At 39.7% G+C, this 20,370-nt stretch overlaps 2 protein-coding genes across 8 annotated transcripts in view; one reads left to right on the forward strand and one right to left on the reverse strand.

The window, feature by feature from the left end:
* Positions 1–1,669: 1,669 nt before the first annotated feature.
* Positions 1,670–6,049, reverse strand: LOC137502399 (uncharacterized). The gene is made up of 2 exons (XM_068229470.1): positions 5,752–6,049; positions 1,670–3,024 (listed from the first exon to the last, which is right to left on the reverse strand). Exons 1-2 carry the CDS (start codon positions 5,865–5,867, stop codon positions 2,109–2,111), a joined length of 1,032 nt encoding a protein of 343 aa, XP_068085571.1. The 5' UTR covers positions 5,868–6,049; the 3' UTR covers positions 1,670–2,108.
* Positions 6,050–9,816: 3,767 nt separating this feature from the next.
* Positions 9,817–20,370, forward strand: part of LOC136882126 (RNA-binding protein 24-A) — a 410,943-nt gene continuing 400,389 nt past the window's right edge. For all 7 annotated transcript variants that reach the window (XM_067154649.2, XM_067154651.2, XM_067154652.2 and 4 more), the window contains exon 1: positions 9,817–11,724. In XM_067154649.2, coding sequence (XP_067010750.1) covers positions 11,419–11,724 — 306 coding nt within the window. In that variant the 5' untranslated portion in view covers positions 9,817–11,418. The remainder of the gene's footprint in view (positions 11,725–20,370) is intronic.

Below are 20,370 nucleotides of genomic sequence, written 5' to 3' on the forward strand. Positions count from 1 at the left end.
GTTTCGACGATATGATGTTTCTATTAAGTTTATTGATACTACATAAGAAAATGGGTACAAAAGAAACAAATGGAAAACTGGAAAAAATAAAAAAATAAAAAAAATAAAAGAAACAAATGGAAAACTGGAAAAATACTCCAGGATGCAGGCTTGCAAAGGAAATGATAAAATGGCCAAACAAGAACCTTACTAAAGAACTGTTGAAACTCAGAAAATATAAGATGGGTAGCAGGACTGTTGACAGGACACTGCCATCTGAAAAAAAACACCTACATAAAATTAGAGTAATAAGAGACAACATATGTAGGAAATGCAATGAAGCAGAGGAATCAGCTGAACACATACTTTTGGAATGTAAGGCGCTGGTTACAATCAGACTCTCCACTCTAGGACTACTAGGTGAAGAGAGAAAAAAATTCAAGAAGACCCAATAAGAACAACATTCAGCTTTGTGAAAGGAGCAGGTATATCTAGGTGGGAATGAAAGAATAACATGGTAGCAAAAGATCTTAAGAGGTCGACACTAATTAGGAACTAATATTTAAAGGCCCCATGAAGAAAAGAAGAAGAATCTACATATTATGATCTTTCCTATTTCTAGAAGTTCCACTCAAGCTTATTCGTTTACTAACTTATTCCACTGAATAGAATGTTATTCTCTGAATTATATTTTACTAAAAACTTCGGTGTATAGAATTTTACAACCAAATTGTTAATGATATTTTTGTTCAGAATTGATATGGCGTTGGTCTTGTGGTAAAAATCGTAATTTAAGGTCGTTTTATATTCGCTTAGTAAATCATAGAAGTTGCTGCGCAATCAACTGCGATGTGTATAGGATCGAGAAGACTCTGCAACAGCAGTGTTACATTGACTTGGCGGCCTATTCTCTTTGATCTACGACAGACTGGCATTTATTTCCGTTTTTCTCCTTGATGCTCTCCCGGAGGTTTTCCCCATTTATTTTTATTTTTTCTCTTGGTTGTGAAAATGTCATAAAGAAAGCATTCATCTGTAGAAAGTAGTTTCCTTTTGAAGATTAATAATTACTGTAGATCAATGAAAATGTGTACCCGCTAAGGTTTTGAAAGTTGTGTTCATGATTTTTAAAATTCAAAGTGATAAAAATAACATTCTAATCAACAATAAGTTACTGGACAAGGTGTAGGCCTACTGTATATGTCAGGCAAGCATTGCAAAATACGAATAAAATACAGGACTTTTGTTCTCATCATGATTATAATTAGGCCTGGCTAATATGTCACTTTAAGGTCATTTTTATTTTGTACCTTTCATTATTAGCAGGTAAGCCAATTCGGCGAGCTCAGTAGTTGTCCTGTCCTGCCCCCCCCCACCCCACCAACCAATGGGCTGGGACGGTAGAATACACTCACGGCATCCCCTGCCTGTCGTAAGAGGCGACTAAAAAGGCCCGCTCCCACCTAGTGGAATGGAATCGAATCGAGCCGAACAGAATTTTTTTTTAACGTGTGTTTAAATGGGAGATAGAGATGGCGATCGCCACGAGTCGAATCGAATCGAACCGAACGGAACAGGATTCTCTGCCAAGAATATTTTTCGACTAGCGGAGCGGAATCGAACAGAATTATCAACATTCGTGCAACTTCGTAAACGATCGGCATCTTTCGGTCGGGGATTTGGCGGCAAATGTGTATCAGGTGGAAGTCAGCTGTTTCCTACAGATTGATGAGACGTTTTAATTTGCGATAGTTAATTTGCTTTATTTATAATAATGGACACAGAAAAGCTGATCAGTTTAGTTCAGAAATACAGTTTTCTTTATGACAAGTCCCACAAGCACTACTGTAACAACAACGTAAGAGACAATGCCTGGGAGGAAATAAGCAAGGAAATAAAAAATCAAACAGGTTAGAAAGATTATATACAAGTTATTTCATAATTGTTGTTGACCTTACTATAAAATTGTATCATGTTGAAGTACACATATAGTATACTAGTACGATAATTGACATCACTTAGGCCTATATTTATTATATTTACAGTATTTACAATAAAAAATATATATTTACATTGAACAATTTCATAAGTCCTACATTTTGCTGCGGACAACAAACACTTCACAGATTTTAATTTGTGTTCAGTCTACCTCTATTAATGATGTCGTTTTGCCATGGTACGCAACCTACTGCATTAAAATAAGTTTTAAATTCATCACGTACTCCCATTGCAACAGAAGTAGCATTTCCTCCTGTAAAATGCAACCGCTGCAGAGCTGCTGAAGTTGAATTTAACGATTCCTCTTCAACGAACGAAATTACATCGTCTCTCAAGAAATTGTGCAGTACACAAGTTGTGAAAACTATGTTCTTTACATGTTGAGGAGTTTGCTGCAAACGTCTTTGATACAGTCTAAACTTTTGAGCCATTATTCCGAATGTGTTCTCTACTACATTTCGCGCTCTACTGAGTCTGTAATTAAATATTTTCTTTTCTTTGTTGCCATTTAATTGAGCTTTGGAGTAAGGTCGCATCAAATAAGTCTTTAAGGGGAATGCTTCATCCCCTACAATAACATGGGGTAAATGGATATCCGTACCAGGTAGATTTTTCTTTTCCGGAATATTCAAGTTTTTTGTTTCCAGCGCTTTTCCTAAATTTGAATTTTGAAAAATTCCTCCATCACTATTAGAACCAAATGCTCCAATATCCACGGCTATGAATTTATAGTTCGAGTCCACCAATGCCAAAAGAACAATAGAAAATGTGCCCTTGTAATTATAAAACAAAGAACCACTTTTATTTGGTGCTTGTATGATGACATGTTTCCCATCAATGGAACCTATACAGTTTGGGAAGTGCCATCGTTCTTGAAATCCCTTCTCAACACTTTTCCATTTTTCTTCAGTCGGTTTTGGCATGTATATAGGATGAAGAATGTTCGATAAAATTTCACATGTTTCATTAACAATTTTGACGACTGTGGAATGTCCTAACCTGTAGCTGAACGAAATTGTTCGCAAGCTATCCCCTGTAGCAAGGAACCTGAAACAAAATAGAGAACAGTTCACTATATTTTGCCTTATATAGTATTTATGTTACAAATTTAAATTATGGTACTTATGGGCCTGTTTTCTTTTCCAGCAACTGAATGTAAAGAATCCTGGAAGCGTTTGAGAGAATGCTACAGGAAATCTCTGATCAAGAAAGAGAAAAGTGGAAGTCAGGGAGGGGTAAAAAAAGACTGGAGATTTCAGAATGAGCTGTCATTCTTGAAGCCATACCTTGCACCAATTTCCCCACAGTTATCCAATATTTCCACAGAAAACACATCCCAGAATTTAATAATAGAACCAACTCAATATTTTCTTTTGAATGACAATGACACCATTATATCAACCGAACCTGTAACACCTGAGTCTGTAGTGTATATTGAGCCAGAAACCACTGAAGGAACTTGTGCTGCAGATCCTAACCAGTTCACACAAGAAAAACCATCTACTTCACAGGCAACAAACTCACCATCAACAAAAACAGTGCATTCTGGTTTTAAAAGGAAACGATCCCAGACACCTCCATCCACATCTGTAGCTACAGTTTTGTCTAATTATCTGGAAAAGGTGAACCCTCTTGAAACAAACAAAACTGATGCAATAACACACTTCTTTTTAAGTATGGCAGAGACTGTAAAATCTTTGCCTCTGGACCTTCAAATTGCTACGAAGAGAAGGGTACTAGAAGCTGTGACAGATGCTGAGATGGAAGCAGTCAACCGACAGGGTTATCAATGAAGAGTACAAAAAGTACATGATTTTGTTGTTGTTCTGTTCACTGCTATAAGTTGTAATAAAATAGATTATTTTAAGATTCAATTACTGTTTTTATTAAATTTAAAATTATTGCAGCTTACCTCAAGTAATTATTCTCAGAAACTTCAAAACTGGGTAAACTTTTTCTTAAAATATACATTAGTCCCTCATATTATGGTGTATTCCAAGAAACCTTCCTGTATATCACATGTGTTATCAATGAATGCTACTTTTAATCTCTCTGTAGTGGTATCTACCTTCGACCTGTTACGAGTTATTCAAAATTAATATCAACTGCTTCCTATAACTCATATGACCTGGTCCCAATGAATCAAGAAATTAGAAAATATCTTACTGACAGGTTGTAAAAAGTTTGCTAAGAGACCTGCCTGTATATTTATTACAAGGTCTCCCATTAATAATGTTTTAACATAGGTACTGGAGACAAATCTACTTTCATCAACCATGTTAATACTACTGGTACAAATATCATTCAAATTAGGTTAACAATTAGTAGGCCAACTTATTGGGAACAACCTCAAACAAGAACTAAAAACAAAATAAAATTTGTTTTAGTTCCAATAAGGACTTGGGGCACCTTCATTATCAGGTACAACCAGAGTGCAATTAAAAATTAGTAGCCCTAGTTATTCGGTGAAAATTTAAATTTAAGTAATTCAAGCTTTGAGTTTTAGGCCTAAATTCTAATTAGGCCTACAGCCTATATTATAATAAAATCTTGATCATGACCTTTTAAAGCATTATAAAACCTTTCATTTGTTATTCTGGCTACTGACACCCTACAGCTATACTGTTTGACTTTTGATTTTCCACAGGACAGCAAATTTAAATTTAATAATGTTTAATAAAGCTGCTGTCAAGCCTAATGCTATAAACTTAGAGGATTTAAATTATTATTCTAATGAGGATTCTATGCAGGACTATTCCTATCTGTCTACCAATAGGCCTAGTATGAAATGAACAATTTTCTCTCATTCAACTTTTTCTGATATTCTGGGGGTAATTCAGTTGTTGGTGTTGAAAGTATTTTACGTTCCTTATTCTTTTTTTTAAGTTTGAACAAATTTCCTTTGATATTTTTATGTGAGTTCAAGTTCCACTCTTACAATCTATAGTCCTAATTTTACAGAACATAATAGCCCACTAATACTTGGAAAGCACCACACTAATTTAAATTTGCTGTGTTGTAGGAATTCAAAAAAGTAGAACAGAATAGCTATAGGTTGTCAGTAGCCAGAATAACAAATGCAAAGTTTTATAATGCTCTAAAAGGTCATGATCAAGATTTTATTTCGATATAGGCTGTTATTAGAATTTAGGCCTAAAACTCAAAGTTTGAATGCAGCAGAAAAACCTATTTGTAGCCATTAATAACGAATATATGAATAAGGATAAGTCATTTATCTTATAAGTTCACACCGAGTAGCTTTCGAACTTCACAAAACTCTTATTCGACAGGGAATAGAACAAATAAGTAAAATTAGAAGATCACGGCGGGATTACGCCAGCTTGCTCTTTCCAGTAAATTTCTACAAGGTAGGTACCGGTAGAGATGCATGCGATGATTATTTCACGGTGAAGTGATGGAGCTAGTTTGCATTTCTACTGCAGTAATTATATAACAATTATTGCTTTTATTTACTTCTATTGCTATCAAATTTCCCAGTCAGCTGACGACTGGTTAGGCTTCACGTTCGAGTTGACGTTAAAATAATATCGGTACTGCTATGGAGAAATTAACATTCTCCGTAACAGCTCGCTAGAATTTCGTCAATAATTTGTAATAAAACTTGCCCACAACAAGCTCACTTGCCGGAAACACTCAACAGGATTGATAACGAAGTGTCTAAACATAGGCCTACCCACATAATTGTCATTATCATACATTATGATATATATGTATATATATATTCGGTTTTGGCTTAAAAATTTTACAACTTACCTCAAGCAGACGATCATTCTCAGAAGAGGAGGTACTGGTGCACGAAATCTTGTAAACTGTTTCGTTAAATGTGGTTCTGCCATCTGAAATAGTTGTTGAAATTTCAACACACTCATTCTGAAGTACTGCCGAAACTTAGCTTCATCGCGCAATAAATATTCAAATAAAGTTGCATACTCTCCTTTCGGCTCTCTTGTTAAATTAATTTCATGTACCCAGAATCTTCTCCGATCTCTTTTCCTCTCATTATCTTCATTTTCCGCCTCTTCACACAAAAGTGCTAGCGCTATTAAACTGTCCATTGCGTGCCTTATATTTCCCGCGTAGAATCCCGTTCGATTCTATTCCGCTGCTGGCTGCTAGATGTGAGCGGCCGAGCGGAAATTTCGACTGTTCGGTTCGATTCGATTCCACTAGGTGGGAGCGGACCTTTTTAAAAGTGGCTTCAGGGGCTCTTAACCTAGGAGCGTCGGTTGGCGAACACAAGGTCCTTAGCTGAGTCCTGGCATTGCTTCCACTTGCGCCAGAATCCCCTCTTTCATCTATCGTATCCGACCTGCCTTGGTCAGCTCTTGTTCTTTTCCGACCCCGGCGGTATTAGGTTTGTGAATCCTAGGGAGTCTTTCATTTTTACGCCCTTCGTGGCCCTTGTCTTTCTTTTTTCCGATATCTTTATTTTTCGAAGTGTCGGACCCTTTCCATTTTCCCTCTGATTTAAAAAAAAATTGCTTTACGTCGCCAACACAGGTATACTAGGTCTTATGGCGACGATCGGATAGGGAAGGGCGAGGAGTGGGAAGGAAGCGGCCGTGGCCTTAAGTAATGTACAGCCCCAGCATTTCCCTGGTGTGAAAATGGAAAACCATCTTCAGGGCTGCCGATAGTGGGGTTCAAACCCACGATCTCCTGAATTCAAGCTCACAGCTGCGCGCCCCTAACCGCACGGCCAACTCGCTCGATTTTTCCTTCTGATTAGTTTTAATAGAGGATGGTTAGTTAGCTATACTTCCTCTTAAAACAATAATCATCACCAATAGTTGTTGCTCTTCTCGTAACATAAAGGGTTCGATCCCGATTGAGGTCAATAGTAATCAAGTGTGTATAAATATAACAATATGTCGTTGACTGAGAGAAAGGGAAACTAGGAAACCATCCACTCATATCTCGTTGGCTTGTAGCACGTCAAAGAACTATTGCGGGTCAATATTCTGCCACCCTGGGATCTCTCAAAATCTTCAGTAACTGAAAGGTCGTTGAAGAAATAGCTGCATTTTATTTATTTATTTATTTATTTATTTATTTATTTATTTATTTATTTGCCCGCCTGAATGGCTATGATCGTTACGGCGCTAAGTCTACATGGCAAGGCACCGTTGTTTTCCGGTTCGAGTCCCGTTGGTAAAAAAAAAATCACCATCCGAATATTAGTTGGTAGGGTAAGAGAGGTGATGGTATACAATTTCTAATCACTAGATTGCGTGCCAAAAGCATGGATTCAATTCCAAACCTCTCCGCAGTGCTCATATGGAGTGAGGGCGTATGACGTTGTTGGTAGTGATTCGTCTGTCGGATGGAGACGTTACGCTTTGAGCTGACTCCTTGATGCTATTCGACAGGTTTAGGCTACGTGCCGGGATCGGGTTTTACCCTCTCCCTTCCTACTGTCATACATCACGTGATTCATTTTATGTCATTGAAACTCCTCCGATGAGGTTGACATCAGGAAGGGCATCCGATCATAAAAACTATGAAGATTCATCTCAGTTCATACCGGACCCCGTAGAAAACGGGACAAGGGCTAAAAAAAAAAAAAAAAACCACACACATACACAACATATTTACTGTATGTCGTATCACTTTCCTATATTTTGCGGGCCTTATATTATGTAACAATCATTCACGGAAATTCATAGCCCCTTGCCGCTGCATGCTATTAATAGTAGAGAAGTGATTTTTTTTTTTTTTTTTTTTTTTTTTACGTGACAGGGAGCAGCAAAACCAGTTTTGTCTATGGGCGGCGACAAGATAGTGTAAATCCAGTCCTGATTCTAGCTCCCGCATTTAACTCCCCACAGCCTGCATTCTTCTAGAGGTTGAAGCTCATCATTCCCCTACTACGATTTATGCCACGGGGGCTTAAACGCTTAATGCTTTGCTCCTTGAGATAATAATTATCTCCACCGTCACTACCAGAGCATGAATGAACTTTTCTGGAGTATTTCAGTCGTAGCATACATTTTTTTGTCACCACGCTGCATTTACTTCCCTCTCAGTATAGGTATAATCACATACGTACCTAATCTAATGCAAACGATTCAGTATAACTTCAGTTCAGGACTTTACAGTTGTATACAAAGAAGACACCTCCATTCAGGCCATGAAGGCCCTTGGAGGAGTGGAAGGTAAAGGCTTCCACCACTGTTAACCGCGGCACGTGATGGGGTAGAGTGGTTAGCTCTACGCCCGGCCGCCTTTGCCCCCAGGAATTAACCTGGTACTCATTTTTGATGTAGGCTAAGTGAACCTCAGGGCCATATGCACCTCCGGAAGTGGAAATCTCGTTTCTTAAATTGAAACCCACGTCCTTCCGGGCGAACCGAGCACGCCTTTACCGCCTCGGCCAGGCAGCCCCTTTAGAGTTGTATACACAAAATATAATTTTACTTATGTTTATCTATTTCAGGGTATAATACCTATAAATGCCTTCTTGTCTTTTTTTTTTTAAATTACGAAATAAACATTCGAAATTACGCGACATACCCTCATGCAGAAAAATGGGACTTCTCTGTTCTTGAAGCTCTGTTTGCACTGTCATATTCGAAGAGGCGGTCGAGTGTCGTTGACCTGTGTTCCGTCTTACAGAAGTTAGTATCTGCGTCTTTATCCCCATTTTTGTCAGAAAGAACGGACGATTTAAATAACCTTCATTCATAAGAATTTCGGGAAACAGATAAAATACAGCATATATTTTCTCACGTCCTGTAATCAAGGACAACAGTAAAATCTCAATAAAATAAAATTTCAAACTTTTCTTCCAGCGCTTTTTCTGCACATTGTGCGATAGCGTTCAAAAGTTTCTTCTTGATATTTACATGGTAGTCTATTAATCATCATGCCTAAAGAACTGGCAACGTTAAAGACTGAACTACCGAGCTCGATAGCTGCAGTTGCTGAAGTGCGGCCAATATCCAGTATTCGGGAGATAGTAGGCTCGAACCCCACTGTCGGCAGCCCTGAAAATGGTTTTCCGTGGTTTCCCATTTTCACACCAGGCAAATGCTGGTGCCGTACCTTAATTAAGGCCACGGCAGCTTCCTTTCCACTCCTAGACCTTCCCATCGTCGCCATAAGACCTATCTGTGTCGGTGCGACGTAAAGCAACTAGCAAAAAAAGAAGAAAAAAAGACAACTAAATGAATTCGTTAAATATTTCGGCGATGAGAAACTAACGGGTCACTTCTGTAAAGTGTGTAAAACGTCGGTGAATACGGAAAAACGTGCTATATATCGCAGCATGTAGAAACCGCGAAACAAAAATCCACTGTGTGTGGAAGAAAATCTGACGAGTCAAATGGAATTCTGGTATCTTTGTTCGCAATATCCGAACGTCAAGAACAGTTAACAGTTTTCGGAGACGCCGAAGTGCCAGAATTCCGTTCTGCAGGAGTTCTTTTAAGTATCGGTAGGAGGCTAGCATATGTGAACATCTTTCAGTACCACTGGTCTGAGCTAGGGTCGAACTCCCCAGCGTAGGTTAATAAAGCCAGCTCAGACCGCCTATATGAAGTATACACAGTATGTATTCTCGAGATTAAGATAAAAGTTTATCATCATTCTTGAATGAAGGAATTTAATTATGCAGCGGTACGGTACTCATGCTCTGATGATAGGTGTTCTCTGCATGGGAATATAGCGTGTTTTTGTGGCGGTTGGCTAGCCTGCAGCTCCGGAACCATGTGCGCAAAGAAGGGTCTATGAGCGGAGGGGGAAGGGGACGAGGGCAGGAAGGCAAGCAAGCGAGCACGCAGGCATTATATACGTATTGTGTAGGCCAGAAAACCTGCACAGAACATACACCGCGAGGGGCTGTCGAACGAATCGTACGCGTGAGTTCCTAAACTGCCGTGTTCAAAGTGATCTGTGTAACATAATGGGACAACGGAGCGTGGAAATAAAGAAGCAATAATTTCAATATCAGTTGTGGTGACAGTGACGGATAAGAAATCGCGGGAAACATTATATTCAGCTTGTAAGTGCGAGTGGTACAGCTGTAGTGGTGGTGCTTGGTTAGTGAGTTCTGTCTCAGTTGGCTATCTCACTTATTTTATTTTTACGCCCCCTCTTTTTTGTTTGTCATATTTTTTTCTCTCTTTCTCTCTCCGTCTTCTTTCTTCCGAAAGGATTTTAAATTTCGAACAGCTGCAAGTGAAGAAGTAGTCGTAGTAGAAGTGTGGTGACTGCGGGGGGAACCACTAAATATAGATTTGAAGCGAACGTGTGGTGGTGACGGTGGCGGCGGCCTCAACGACTAGCGGACTTCAGTACTCGTAGAAGGTGCATGAGAATAACATCAGCAGTAAAGCACGCACAAGCGAGGAAGGACAGAATCGCTGAAACAACAATGTTCTAAACCGGGACATAACAATAGGAAAAGTATTCGTAAATAGTTCGCCACCATCTGTGAATAAGTACCCTCCCAATACTGATACAGGAGATTGAAAAGAGTTTGGTGTGATGCGATTTATTGGCAGGCAACGTACATGAATTCGCAAGTGAAACTTATTCAAGACAGTGTTATTAAAAGTTCTTTTCTTTTGAAGAATAGCGAAGAATTTCAGATTTTATATTCTACTCAAGGGTTGTGCGTAAAAAGTGATACTGTTATTGTAAGTAATACGGTCTCAGAACTGAATCATATACATTATTAGCTTGTTTTAGAGCTAATTCTTATACGTTACTTCTTTTGTAAATACTATATCTACATTTGAGTATATTGTTTTGGGTATCATCAAAAAACTGTACCTGTTGTTATATTTGAAGAAGTTACCGATATACTTTTGTATAACCTATAAATACGTACACATTTTGTGCAATAAGAGGACTTATAAAATTGTTTGTTCAGTGATATACTGTGAAAAATAAGACATAAAAAGAGTTCGCTTTGGTGATAACTGTTTAGAAAGAGTCAAACAAGAATCAGTGTTTGGATGAAATCTGATGCCGGTGAAGTAGCCATAAATAGAACGTTTTTAAAACGGTGGATAAACATTTACTTTACTTGATTATTACATGTGTTTCGGTTTAACACATCTAAGGAGGCATTATTGAACATTCGAGTAATAAAAATAGTCGTCTGCTGCATTGAGGTGTAATATTAACAACTCTACGTCCACGTGGAATCGCTACGCAGGAACATAACCTCAGCTGTTGAGTAATTACGATTCATTGTTACGAAGAACAGTTTGCGTTCAGTCAGTATTGTTGTTAGCTGATTATATAAACATTTATACAATTATCCTTAAGAATCAAGTTTCAAGACTTACGATTTGCAGAAGTATCATAACCACAAACTTGAAGAGCATTCAGTGAACACCATCCACACACCCACATATTCGTGATATTTTCCCCAAAGAAGTTCATTCAAAAAGCATCACCATTCTGTCTACCATGTTGATGCCTGGGGCGAGTTTAGCGGCCGGTGCCGATGCGGCGGCTGTGCTGGGTGGCGCAGATGGCCTTGTGACCGCAGGCCTAGGAGGCGTAGGGGGCTTAGGACTGGCGGCGGGGGCTGCAGCGGCAGCCGCAGCAGGGGTTCAGCAGAAAGATACCACGTGGACCAAGCTCTTCGTCGGAGGATTGCCCTATCACACTACAGATAAATCTCTCAGGGAACATTTCGCAGTGTATGGAGACATTGAAGAAGCAGTTGTCATCACTGACAGACAGACGGGGAAAAGCAGAGGATATGGATTCGTAAGTAACAAATTCTTATTTACATTTCTTGCATGTACTCTGTTGTTTGTCAATGTGTACTTACAGGGTTGCCAGATTTCACAGGACAGTACAGTATTCGTGCTAAGTGTCCCATATCCCGGGCGATTCATTTTCGGGACGGCAGTTGTCACGTATTTCGCACATGGCTTCAGGTATTCCGTGGTACCAGCATAATCCTTATAAAGAGAGTATTTTTCAGCCTTGCTTAAAACGATAAACATAAGCGTCCACCTTGTATTATAACGTAATTTTAAACAGCAATTTGGATAAGGATTTTATAAGAACCAAAATGTCCATGTCTTGTCTGCTGAACATTCGTAAGTCGGGGTTGAAGTTGGCGGTTAGACAAATCCCCGTTCTGTCAATGACCTTTGGAAATCGCTGCAGGCAAGCTCTCCTTCCGCCCCTCTCCCCCCCCCCCCGGTCCTTTTTATGAAGTTGAATAAATAATAATAATTATTATGATGTTGAAGATTGTGTATTATAGACATGATACTGTATAGGCTTTTGGGCTTATGCCGTGTCAAGAAAATAAGGTGAGATTCTTTACGTTTCGCAGAGAATTGTGCTCTGTGTCATCAGAGGAAGTACAGGGCCTGAAAGCATCAATTGCAACTGTGTATTATGTTGTACTTGAGTTGATTTTCCACTTTAATGTCAGGCCTAGAAGTACAGTAGGCCTACGTAACGTAAATCTAAATAAGCCCAATTAAGTTCTGAGCTCTATCATTTTCCACCTCACACGTGTGATAGTATAAGTCTCGGTTATAACTATAATCGTTTATAACAACAGAATTTTTCAGGCCCCCTGAATGTCATTTTAACCAAATTCTACTACATGGCAATGTTTCCACCTCTGATAAATACCAACGGCTTTTTTTCTTTCAAACAGGATATAATTGTTCTTGTTTTTGTTCTTCGCAGATCAGTGATGATTGACTGATTATTATTATTATTATTGTTATTATTATTATTATTATTATTATTATTATTATTATTAATCTGTTTATCCTCCAGGGTCGATTTTTCCCTCGGCCTCAGCGGGGGATCCCATCTCTACCGCCTCAAGGGCAGTGTCCTGGAGCTTCAGACTTTGGGTCGGAGGATACAACTGGGGAGAATGACCAGTACCTCGCCCAGGCGGCCTCACCTGTTATGATGAACAGGGGCCTTGTGGAGGGATGGGAAGATTGGAAGGGATAGGCAAGGACGAGTGAAGGAAGCGGCCGTGGCCTTAAGTTAGGTACCATCCCGGCATTCGCCTGGAGGAGAAGTGGGAAACCACGGAAAACCACTTCCAGGATGGCTGAGGTGGGAATCGAACCCATCTCTACTCAGTTGACCTCCCGAGGCTGAGTTGGACCCCGTTCCAGCCCTCGCACCACTGTTCAAATTTCGTGGCAGAGCCGGGAATCGAACCCGGACCTCCGGGGGTGGCAGCTAATCACGCTAACCACTACACCACAGAGGCGGACTATTATTATTATTCGAACACATCTCTGATGCTTTTGCCGAGAGGATGTTTCCGCACATAAATGTGAAATGCTCAGATATAAGAAATAGATGTTCTGCTGATTCATGCTGAGATGTTAATTCTTGTAAATTGTTTTTAGTGTCATGCAAGGATTTTTAATGAAATAAAGTTAAATGAACTCTTCGCAAAGAATCCTACATTAAATTGGCTCGTATTCTGTAGCTCAGAATATGTGCTGAATTCCTTACTTGCTTCGTACAGAAATGTTAAGCATTTTTAACGACAATATTATGAAGCAGAATTCAAAACACACGTTGAGCTTCAGAAGACAAGTCCATTTGTTAAAGGATTATTTGTCAAAGAGTTCATTTAATATTTTTTACTCTTCCATCGAAAGAGAATCTACAAGAATGTTTTGCTAACGATTTTTATATTATTGCAACTGCAAATATTGAGAAAAGGACACAGTTTCATATGATACTTTTTGCTCAAAATGTCGTCAGCGATCAGCTCCCTGTAAAGTTGAGCCTTACGTTTGAGGAAGAAATTATTTGATCTCCCGAAAGCATAAAGCTCAGTTTGATCCCTTGATATCTGCAATTTTTCATTCCCTTATGCATTTTATATTTTATGAATTTATTTTCTGTATCAGCCTCCGTGGCTCAGGCGGTAGCGTACCGATCTCTCACCGCCGGGTTCCGCGGTTCAAATCCCGGTCACTCCATGTGAGATTTGTGCTGGACAAAGCGGAGGCGGGACAAGTTTTTATCTGGGTACTCCGGTTTTTCCTGTCATATTGTTTCATTCCAGCAACACTCTCCAATATCATAATTTCATTTGTGAGTCATTAATCATTGCCTCAGAGGAGTGCGATAGGCTTCGACAGCCGGCACAATTCCTATACTCGCCGCTTGATGGGAGCTTAATTCCATTCGTGACCCGGTCGAATGACTGGAAACAGGCTGTGGATTTTTCATTTTATTTTATATATGAATAAAATGGCATCTGTTGTATTAGAAATATTGCCACGAGTATCGGTATTTTAGCAACAGTTACTAAAAACTATTTATTTATTAAATACATATTCAACTTTAGTTGTACAACTTTTCGATTGAGCTAAGGTGTTCTGGGTCATATTTGTTATGTTGAAAAGGATCCTTTCATTAACAATGGTGTCCGGATGGCCATTTTTGTTTTGTACCTACTTGACATTTCTTCTGCATCGACTAAATGTACCTAACAAAACTTAATAAGCTGGAAATATGTTTTGAGCACAATGTGGTTCAGAAAACTAAATGTGTGGGTGTCCAATCCTTGTCCCATTTCACTGCGAGGTCGGGCATGAACTTCGTAGCGAGTTTTTACGACCGGATGCTCTTCCTGACGTGAATCTCATCAGATGAGATGAAATTAATGTCGTGATATGTGATAGTAAGAAGGGAGAGGGTGAAAACTGGAGCCGGCACATAGACTACTCCTGTCAAATAGCACCGAGGGGTCTACTCCCTTCCCCATCCAACGGACGAATCACTTTCAACAACGCCGTATGCCCTACCACCATATAAACAATGCACAGAAGTTTGGAATTGAGTCCAGGCTTTTGGCGTGCAATCTAGCGATTAGAAATTGTAAACCACCACCTCTCCTACCCTGCTGGCCAACATTCTGATCTTGAGAATGTTTTCACCTACGGGACTCGAATCGGCTAACCGCGGTGTCAGACTTGGCACTTTATCAGGCGGGCCTTGGTTGAGAAAACAAAATATTCAATTGGGTGTATTTATTTATTTTATACATAGGCCTAAATGATAAACAACACCACGGTACCAATGACTTCGGATTTACAATTAAATGTTACAATATTTACAGGCCATATTAACATCTTTCTATACGGGGCGAGTTGGCCGTGCGGTTAGGGGCGCGCGGTGTGAGCTTGCATCCGGGAGATAGAGGGTTCGAATCCCGCTGTCGGCAGTCCTGAAGATGGTTTTCCGCGTTTTCCCGTTTTCACACCAGGCAAATGCTGGGGCTGCGCCTTAATTAAGACCACGGCCGTTTCCTTCCCACTCCTGGGCCTTTCCTGTCCTAACGTCGCCGTAAGACCTATCTGTGTCGGTGCGACGTAAAACTTTTTTAAAAGTAATAATCATTATATGCATTTCTTGCTTGTAAATTATTTCTACTGGTTCTTTCTGGCTATTTCCTGATTTCTTGGAGTGGGTACTTCGTGCGGAGTTGGCTCAGTTTTACAGCCGGATGCCCATCCTGACAACAGCCCCCTACAGGAGGAATACACCAAAGGTGGCTCGAATCTCTACCCAGTCGGGAATCGAACCCGGTGTAGGGGCGTGCTGGCCTACCGGGACCCTTCCTCTCATGGAGCCCGCGGTGTTCTCTCGCCGTCAGTTCATTAATGTCAAATACCGAGAAGTTATTAGATTTAGGAAAATAAGACTAAGCTCCGAGTGAGTTGGCCGTGCGGTTAGGGTCACGTAGCTATCAGCTTGCATTCGGGAGATAGTGGGTTTGCAACCCACTGTCGGCAGCCCTAAAGATAGTTTTCCGTGGTTTCCCATTTTCACACCAGACAAATGACGGGGCCGTACCATAATTAAGGCCACGGTCGCTTCCTTTCTACTCCTAGCCCTTACCTATCCCATCGTCGCCCCAAGACCTGCCTGTGGCGCAGCGACGTAAAGCATATTGTAAGTGATGCCATTTAGACTACCTTCGCCTCAATTTGGACGTTCTAGATGGCAGAATAAATCGGATCTCGTTTGGATGATCTGCGGTTGATCATCATCAGATATCTTTTACATCCCGATATCGTATGACATGGAGTGTCTAATGGACTATTTTCCGTCCATTAAAAGTCCGACTAACTCCGCCGGGTTTGAACACACTATCTTCGGATCCGGAAGCCGACACAGTACCTCTGATCCACTTATTTGTAAATAAGTAATAATCATTAATCTTTCTTTCTTTTTCTTATTCTACCGCTTTTCCCAAACTTTGTGGGGTCGCGGGTGCTATTGTGTCACATATGTGGATTTGGCCCTGTTTTACGGCCGGATGCCCTTCCTGACGCCAACCCTTTGTGGAGGGATGTAATCACTATTGCGTGTTTCTGTGGCGGTTGGCATTGTGGTGTTTTGTCTAAATATGAAGTGGAATGTGTTGGGACAAACACAAACAACCAGTCCCCGAGACAGAAGAACACGTGATTAAATTCCCTGATCCGGCCGGGAATCGAACCCGGGACCCTCTGAACCGAAGGCCTCAACGCTGACCATTCAGCCAAGGATCATTAATATAAATATCAATTTGTTTCATGAAAAAATGGAAAATGTTGATTTTCGTGAGGAGGTGGAATTTACAATGGACATATTGTAGGGAGCAGAAGCAACAACCTTTAAATTATTGCCAGAAATGTTCTAAAACATTTACATTTTGATCCACAATGTCGTTTTAAATATTATTCCTTCGGGGATTGAAGTATTTTTTTTACTGGGGGATTAAAGTGTCCAACGCAAAGTCAAAGAATAATATTAAACTTTACAACATGTAAGTGAGTAAATCTTAGAATTGTAGCGACGTAAACGACGAATATTCCAACTGGCGTTGCACTTTACACGCTATGATTCTACCATAAAATCTCAATTATATCAACTAATTAAATGTAGTGCCTAGAACGTTTGTATTGTTACATAAATATGTCTGGTTGTATCGTATACATCTTGTAAAATGCACATTTTCAAAATAATATTGGTGCATAGTCGCATCTTTCACTTGCAGTTCATTGCGCAAGTTCTGAATCTACTGTAATTACTGGGAAACTGCACACTTACGGGATTGCAATGGGAATTGATATTTTGAGTAGGGTACACTGAGGGATAAAGAGTCTCTTTCGGCGAAATATTCTTAAAAAATGAATGATAACTTCATTGCAGGATGACTAAAATTACCATCTTCTTGTAGCATTAGATGCATTCGCAAAGACATTTGAATTTTAGATGAGCTCGTACGTCGAACCGCTGTCCACTGTCAGTACATGTACAGGTAGCCGCAAAAGTATCCGTCCAGTCTCTGGCGTGAGTCAGTAGTGGAAATACAGCAAGGAAATCCATGTCGTAATACTCAGTTGCCTTTTATTTGAGAATGACAACGTGATAATATACAAAAATCAAATAAGAATACAACATGTTTAAAAATAGTGGCTCCTGTAGCTGTCTGTTCCAAGAGTGTAGCAAAAGTATTCGTCCGCTTCTGCTTTACATTCACTTGACTCGCAAAACAAATAACTCTTCAGTATCCAGTCGAATTTACTTTGGCAGCAATGACAGACTGAAACATTTTCGGTATGGACTGGGCTAGTTTTGCCCCTTCCATGTTTCTTTACTTTCTCCTCTTTTGCTGCCGTCTCTGTTTTAGTTCCGCCAATAAGTGCTGTATGGGGTTTAAATCTGGCAACTGAAGGGGTGTTTGCAACACATTAGGTGTATTGTAAAGCGACCAGTGCTTAACGACCCAGGCAGTATGTTTCGGGTCATTATCTTATTGAACATAGTAGTCAGCAGTAGTCCCTAATTTTTCGTCACTGGGATTCAGATGCTGCTTTAAATTGTTGCAGGTGTTCGGCAGAAGTTGCATACACTAGCCTCCGACGTACACTCCGATATCATGATGGGTCTCTCCTATGTTTAATTGTAGACTGAAGGTTTTTACCGCGGATTTCCTCGACGCTCTGCGGACGTATCAAACAAGCCGAATTTACATTCATCCATAAATAACACTCGTTTCCAGAATTAAGTGGCTTGCTAGTTGATTCTTTTGGAAACTCCAACCACTGATGTTCTTCCCACTTCACGATTCTACATCTGCTCACAATACAGGACTAGAAACATGCGAATTGTGGGGTATGGTGCGTAAGGCTGGGTCTCTCTTCACGTTGTGTGAACTTACTAGGGCGTCCTGTTCGTGATTTATTTATCACAGTCGAAGTTGTTTTGAACCTTCGTATACTACGTTCTACTGTTGATCTTGGTATTCCTGTCTTCTCAGCAATTAGCCGTTGCAAATATCCTTCTTTATAGATTTCAAGAATTCGCTCCCGTTCAAAGAGTGCTTTCCATTGTCCTCCCCATTCTAGCTCTGAACGTGATGTTTAGGCCTACGTCTTGCTCGATCAGCACGCTCTGCTCGCAAGAAACCTGACTCATGTATTTTCCCATGTTATGATGTTAGTCATCACTAGATCCCGGATTTCCATGCACTATCAAATCTCAAAATATGCATGCATTCATGCACGATCATACGGGAAAACATGCACAATAAACTGGAAAATATGCACTATCAAAATTCAGTTCCTTTCGAAACATTGTACAACAACTAATTTCTCCAAATTTTCTTGATTTAAGCTCATCCGTTTATATGTCAGCACATCCTTAAGCACAGAAAATGACCTTTCTACGTCACAAGAAGTGAACTTAATTGTGGACTTTTGGGACAAAGTGAGGTCAAATTGTACGTCTTTTGCACTTTCACCACAATACGTCTTTTATAGGCTTGACGAATTCAAAATCAGAACTTGAACGGATCACTTTGTTCAACCTAACTGTACCTGCCGCAGCTACTTCTACGTGCGATGATTGCAGACACATTTGAATGTCCTCAATAACTGGTAACGATTGTATGCTGCGATAACAAAGACGTGTGGCAATTGAGAGTTCCGGGTAGAAAATTCCAGGATAACAACAGAAGAGGATTCAATGCAAAACCAAGGTTTGTAAGCTAACATCTCAGTAAAGCGGCACCACAGAAGAGCGATACAAGTTCTGTTTTGTTCGTCTAACATAAACGAAAAAATGAGCCGTCAATGAGTAATGCACAATTTGCGGTTCAATTTATAGCAATGTATAACTGGGACACCTTATTCCTAGAAATTACAGAGATCGACGTGGAGCCTTCCGGCTTACGTCAATGTTTATTCAAGCAACGGATAAGAAAGTGCTTGGTTAAATTGGATTATAGGATATCTACCGTATGTACTAACTTTGGTTGTAACATAGTATACCAGGAATACATTCTCTCCGTCTCCCAGCAATAGACATACTGTATGACATGGAAAACCAACATTCATAAAAGGCACTATCATGCAAGTTACCATTATATATGCGCCAAAGTCAGAAGAAAACTCATATTATGCAATATTAAACGTTCAAATATTCGCTATTAAATCCAAAATCTTCAAAATATGCATTATGCATGAATTTTGTCCTAAAAAGGCTGAAACATGCAAACATGCACGGAAAAAGAACGGTTATTTGGAATTGTTAAACCATAAAACGCATATTTGCAAAGTTTGAGAAGTGTAACTATCGTATTTAAAAACATGTATTTGCATGGAAATCCGGGCTCTACTCATCACAGATAACATAGCGGGCGAATACTTTTGCGTTACCTTTTGTAACACAACGTTCGTACATTAATGGATTATTAACAGAAACGGAGGTACACATATTATATTATGAATACCATTATATTCCGCCTTCATGTTACTTAGCTAGATAGGCTTTGTGAAGGCATTTGGATGCCCTGTTACCGAAGTGTTTATCACACTATCTGGTGGACGGATACTTTTGCAACCATCTGTTTGTTAGCTTTTAGCACATAAATATAACGCGAAAATTAGTCTAATTTTGAGAAAAGTTTTCTAGGTCGGAGTTTGTTTAGAGTGGTTTGCTGATAGAACAAAACGCAAGGTCATGAAACACTCGCCGACCTGATAATAAATAAATAAATAAATAAATAAATAAATAAATAAATAAATAAATAAATAAATAAATAAATCTTCGTCAAGGCTCCCCTATAGTTACACAGTCGGAAAGGATAGACTTATCAGCACTCCTGAGTATTCACTGGGCACTCCTGGAGATGGTGAACGTATCGGAAAGTCTTAATGATCTGCAAAGCCACGTAAGTTATGTCTCTTCATTATTATCTAGGAATGTATGAGGTACGATTTTTAAATTATTTTCTATCCTCTTCCCTCATCAAACATAATTATTTTCTTTACGTCGCATCGACACAGAGGTCTTATGGTGACGATGGGATAGGAAAGGGCTAGGAGTGGGAAGGAAGGGGCCGTGGCC

The sequence above is a fragment of the Anabrus simplex genome, chromosome 10 (genome assembly GCF_040414725.1).
Source record: "Anabrus simplex isolate iqAnaSimp1 chromosome 10, ASM4041472v1, whole genome shotgun sequence".
Classification (NCBI taxonomy): domain Eukaryota; kingdom Metazoa; phylum Arthropoda; class Insecta; order Orthoptera; family Tettigoniidae; genus Anabrus; species Anabrus simplex.